This window comes from Vicugna pacos, chromosome 34, assembly GCF_048564905.1.
Source record: "Vicugna pacos chromosome 34, VicPac4, whole genome shotgun sequence".
Lineage (NCBI taxonomy): Eukaryota > Metazoa > Chordata > Mammalia > Artiodactyla > Camelidae > Vicugna > Vicugna pacos.
In genome coordinates, this window is record NC_133020.1 from 5,290,719 (window position 1) to 5,296,718 (window position 6,000).

Genomic DNA, 6,000 nt, shown 5'->3' on the forward strand with positions numbered 1-6,000 from the left:
TGAAGCCTTTGGAAAATAAGCACTTTTAGTATAAAGTCTGTGTTTTAAGAAATTTTAATTACATGAATTTGAATCTGTTTATGTTCCTAACACTATGCTAAGTGCTAGATTATTGAAAACCAGACTCTGCCCTAAACGCTTACTGAATTTAGGGGAGGACCTAATATCACCCATTTATTTATAATTTAAAATGTCATGTGAATGAGTTTCAGAAAAGGTATTATAAACAGTATTCTTATTGTAAAAGCCTTTTATGTCTTATTTATAGACTGAGAAAAAGCTCAATTTCCTCTTGAGGAATTCTAGGCATCAAAGATAAGATTTGGGTTTGGGAGCTCTTGAAATCATTGTAGGCCTTCGTTATCTTGAAGGTAAACTAAATTCTGTTATTTTCGGATAAATGGGAAATGGTCCTGTCCTATGTCAACAGGACTGAGGTCTTCCCACTGTATCTTTACTAATACAGTAAGACCTCAGGGCTGGCCAGGTTACAGTTACTGGCAGCTCATCCTTGGGAGAAGGTAGGCTTGTTTTTTGTATATACTTTTGTTGCAGTATGTATTGTGATTCATGTTAATAGTCTCTAGTTCACTGATTTCTTTGAAATCAGAGATAAGGGTGATCCTACGAGATTTATCTTTCACGTGTTAGTAAGAGAATGACTAAATGGTGGTGTGTCCATAGGGTGGAATTTTTAAAGCCCCAGAATAACTATTGTCACGAATGCCCACTCTTCCCTCTCGCTAATGTCATTGAGATTTTAACTTAAGCAACTCCTTTTTTGAGAAAGACTTCCCTGAACTCCTCTCACAATTAAGTTAAGTGCTGCTTCTCTGTGTCTCCATTGCATCCCAGGATTAATGCTATGGTAGTGCTTACCGCGTTGGCATTGCTTACTGACATCTTGCCTCTACTGTTAGTCTGAAATGTTTTAAAGGCGGGGTTTTTAAAAGTTTACTGTTGTATCTCTACCACCACAGCCCCTGACCCACAGTAGAAGTTCAGTTATTATTTATTGGACAAGTAAGTTAATTAAATATATAATAAGTTAAATTTAAAAAGCAGGCTGCACAAAAGAGAAAGAAAAATACCATATGATACTGCTCATATGTGGAATCTAAAAAAAAAAAGGCAAATGAACTTACGTATAAAACAGAAACAGACTCACAGACATAGAATACAGACTTGTGGTTGCCAAGTTGGGGGGCGGGGTAGGAAGGGATAAACTGGGAGTTCGAGATATGCAGATACTGACTGGTATCTATAAAGTAGATAAACGAGTTTATTCTGTATAGCACAGGGAACTATAGTCAAGATCTTGTAGTAGTTCATGGTGAAAAAGAATGTGAAAATGAATATATGTATATTCATGTATGACTGCTATACACCAGAAATTGACACAACATTAAACTGACTATAACTCAATAAAAACAATAAATAAATAAATAAATTTTAAAAAGCAGGACACAAAACCACATGTACCATGATCTCCACTTTGTTTTAAAGTAAGTTTTATACACATGCGCACCAGCTTGTCACTCAGATGAGCTATCAGCTAAATTAAATTACATGGATCCCTGATGCTTCTCATCCTGGAAACACTATAGAATGGCCTGTGTGAGAAGCAGCTTGATTGCAGATCACTTACTGCCCTTGTAACTTTGCCATTCAAGACTGGTACTTGGAACTTGTCTGTTTCTTTCCTTTCATTCTGTTTTACAATCTAAGTTGTACGTGTCTTCTGATCAGCAATTTTATATGGGGCTCTAATGTACCCTGGTTTCCATCTGTTTTGGAAAATGACTTCCTAGGGCTCTCCAAAGTGAATTTTGTGTCTGTTGTGTAGTCTGCATGGAAGCTTGGGTTATCCCAAACATGCCCTCTAGATTTGGTAGAAATCTGTTCTACTCTGTTTGTATGATTCAATAACAGAATGACCAAACTGTAATTTTATTGATATAGGTTGGCATTGAAAAAAAGCCAAAATACATACAGTTGTTAGAGCAGTAGTATTATGGGTGGTTTTATTTCCTTTTTATATGTTTCACTGTTTTCTAAATTTTATGAAATGAATATATATTAGTTTTATAATAAGAAAAAGTTTTATTTTGTCCTTTATGAAAGGTTTAGATGCAGTAACATTAACTCTTTTTGTGTACAGTACTGTGAGTTTAGACCTTATGCACAGTTTGTGTAACAAGCAGCACCACAGTCAGGTGTAGGATAGTTTGATCACCCCACAAGACTGTCTTGCCATACCCTTTAGTCACCCCATACTCTCCTACCCCCAGCTCTCATGGCCACTGATGTGTTTTCTCTTCCTGTAATTGTACCTTTTTCAAGATGTCATATAAGTAAAATCAAAGTGTGCTGCTGTGTGAGATTGGCTCATTTCACGTAGCATAATGGATTACTGGTTCATCTGTGTTGTGCGTTTATCAGTGTTGTTTTTTTTGTTCCATGTGTATGACTAACTTTGTTAGAAACCGCCAACTCCTTTTTCCACGTGGCTGTACCAAGGTGCATTCCCACCAGCAGTTACTGGGAGTTCTGGTTATTCTGCCTCCTCGACAGCACTTGGTATTGTCAGGATTTTTTTCGCCCTTCTTCTAATAGGTGTGTAGTAGTGTTTCCCTGTGGTTTTAATTCATATTTGCTCTCATGGCTAATGATGATGAGCCTTTTTCATTTGTTTGTTTGCCATCTGTTTGTCTTCTTCAATGAAAGGTCCATTCCAGTATTTTGCTCTTTTTTATATTAGGTGGTTTGGGATTTTTGTTGTTGTTGTTGAATCTTGAGAATTTTAAACTTTATTCTGGATACGAATCCTGTGTTGGAGATGTGATTTGCAGATATTTTCTCCTGGTCTGTGAATTGTCCTTCTCCTAATTGTCACTTTTGCAGAGCAGAAGTTTCTAATTTTCACGAAGTCCAGTATATCAATTTTTAAATGTTACGATTATGCTTTTGGTGTTATATTGAAGAAACATTGCACAACCCAAAGTCACAAAGATTTATTCCTATGTTTTCTTTTAGGAGTGCTATAATTTTACACTTTACGTTTAGACTATGATCCATCTTTTATTTTTATTTTTTTGGTAAGGTGCAAGGTAGGGTGAGTGTTCATGCTTTTGCATGCATTTGTTAAAAAGACTGTGCTTTCTTCATTGAGTTGCCTTTGTGCCTTTATCAGAAATCAGTTGATTCTGTATGTGGGAGTCTCATTTCTGGGTTCTCCTTTAAGTTCCATTGGTCCATATGTTTGTCCTTTTGCCTGTACAGTACTATCCTGATCACTGCAAGTAGAGTCTTACAATCAGGTAGTGAGAGTCTTTTAACTTTTTTCTACTTTTCAGAATTATTTTGGTTATTCTGATTCTTTTGCCTTTTCATATTGTGCAGGAAAGAGTTAACACAGCAGGCCTGAGGCTATTATCATTAGAAAAGCTTGCCTGCAAGTTTGGCTGTTGGCTGACATCTGGGAATATGGCTCTTGAAATGCTCCCCAAACGAGAGTTATTTGCCTTATATCTGAACTGAACACCTGCTTTCCTTCTGGGAGTCTGGAATTTTGGTAGTTGTAGTTAGGGAGAGAATGCCTACGTGACCAGTCCCAGAAAAACCTTGAACTCTTGAGTCTTAAATGTGCTTTTCTGGCGGAAATATTGTACACACATGGCTGCATTTTTGCTGCTGGAAGGAGTGTGCACTCTGTGTGAACCCTCACGGGAGGAAGAGAGAGTGGAAAGCCTGCGAATGGATTTCTCTAGTCTTTGTCTAATGTGTCTTCCCTGCACTGGTCTGGCTCTGTGTCCTTACTGTGCTGTTGTAATGATTCTCAGCCGTGACTGTAACTTTATGTTTAGTCATTTGAGTCCTTCCAGCAAATCACTGAATTAGTAGGTGCTCTTGGGAACCCCTAAACACATACAAATTTTAGAATAAGGGGGCGATGATACTGCTTTAATTATATAAAATAAACAATAGAATTAAGGTTAAATTTTGTTAAATTTGTAAATTTTAAAGTGGTGAGTTATTCTATCTTTTTTCTCTTCTTTCGAACATGCCACCAGGGCCCGTGTCCTTATTATCTTTATGGAGTAATAGAATCAATACTGCCAATTCCAGAAAACATCAAGAATTTGCTGGACGTTTGAACTCTGTTAATAACAGAGCTGAGTTATATCAACACCTTAAAGAGGAAAATGGGTTTGTATTATTTATTGTAGAAATTAGTTTTGTTAATTGCCTTATCATATAATAAGTTTAAAATAATAAACACTGCTTGTTGGTTGTGTCCAGCAGTTTTTTTTTATTACTAATATTATGAACTGATACATGCTACTTACAGAGAGAAAAAAATTACCTTTGATTCTTAGTACCTGTAAAAGACCTGATTATACTGATTGTAAACCTGAATGATCTGTAAACATCATAGAGGGAAAAATCATAGAGAAAACTTAGTATACAACACTGAATTTTGTTTAAAATAACACGGAGAAAGTATTTTCCTAGTTAGTAAAACAATATTAGGAATATTGATTTTAATTGAATAAATCTAAAATCTAAAAATGATTAAAGATTTGTTAGAATAAATCTAAAATAATTTAAATGATTATTTTAATCTATTTTTAAGAAGAAATTCTCTTAAACATGTATTGATAAAGAAATTTCTTTAATGGAAAAGGAAATAAATCCTTGACTAAATGGTAAAGAGTTTTTCCCTAGGTTCTGCTTGGAGAGGTATAGTGAGAAAAAAACAAACAAACCAGTGGCCTTGGAAGTGAAACCTCTGGGCCTCCCTCAGTTTTCACTCACCCGTGAAATGAATAAGTAAACTAACCAGGGGAATGTAACTTTTCTAAAGTCCTTTTCTAAAGTTCTTACATTTGTCTGTTGTATGAATATATTAGGTTTTAATTTCATTTGAAAGTCATGTAAGGATAAAAAACATGGATAGCTAATGAATGTTTTATATTACCAACTCATTTTTTTCCTCCTGTTTTTCAGAATGGAGACAACAGAAAATGGAAAAGCCAGCCGACAGTGAAGAGTGACTTGGGCACCTGAATTTAGTATATTGCATAAATATTTTGGACGGAATTTGATATAAGTACTTTTACAGCAAGATTGTATAGTTATGCTGCCTGGACTGGTTTTTACATTTTTAAAATATTTCAACTAACTTTATCTTTTTTGTATTAATTGTAAAATTGGCACATATGTCAAAAATATACATTTGTCCTCCCAAATTAAACAAATTTATTTTATGGTAAAGGGTATTCCCTCTGGAAATGTTTTTTAAAAAATTCTCAGGCTTCTCTTTGCCAAATAAACTATTAAAATATCTGAAATGCAAAATACCGGAGTATTCCTTTAGGAATAAGATAGTCATATAATGATTGACAACGTTGAGAAATTTTTAAGAAACTTTAATAGAATTTGGGTGAGATTTGCAATTTTAATACGAAATATTGCCTGTTAATCTGCAGCATATGCAGTGCTTTTCCAAAAAGTAACGTTTTTGTTTGTTTTGTATTTTATTTTAGCTATTGTGTGTGTGTTGCACATTTAAAAGCAGAGTTTTCAGGTAGTTGGAGTGAATTTATTTACCCATGTTGGATGTTACATTTTTTTTCCTGCAAAAAACTTACTATTAGCTTTTCATATTGAAAGAGAAGCATGAAGGAGATTTCTTTGCAGACTTGAAAGAGAGAAAAGTTACTATGTTATTTGTTTTAATCCCTGAATAGAATCTTACCTCCTCATCTCGCAGAAATGTCATGGTTGTTTGGTGTCCGTTTGGGGAGGCTTCTTCCTGTGCTGATTCTGGAACCTCATAACATGTTATTTCAGTGTTAAATGCTAATTCTAAGTTTGTCATTTTTCCTTGAGTATCTGTTAGAGAGGGCGAAAAGCTCTTTGTTTAAATATAGAGTCAGTATTTTTTATTTTAAAAAAAAAAACCTGGTGGTTAAACAAGGATTCAGCAGGCTCTGT

General features: G+C 34.8%; 1 protein-coding gene across 3 annotated transcripts in view; it reads left to right on the top strand.

The window, feature by feature from the left end:
• INTS13 (integrator complex subunit 13) overlaps positions 1 to 5,361 on the top strand; it is a 28,782-nt gene extending 23,421 nt beyond the window's left edge. For all 3 annotated transcript variants that reach the window (XM_072954847.1, XM_031670587.2, XM_006199950.3), the window contains exons 16-17: positions 4,074 to 4,209; positions 5,011 to 5,361. In XM_072954847.1, coding sequence (XP_072810948.1) covers positions 4,074 to 4,209; positions 5,011 to 5,050 — 176 coding nt within the window. In that variant the 3' untranslated portion in view covers positions 5,051 to 5,361. The remainder of the gene's footprint in view (positions 1 to 4,073; positions 4,210 to 5,010) is intronic.
• The last annotated feature ends 639 nt before the right edge of the window (positions 5,362 to 6,000 follow it).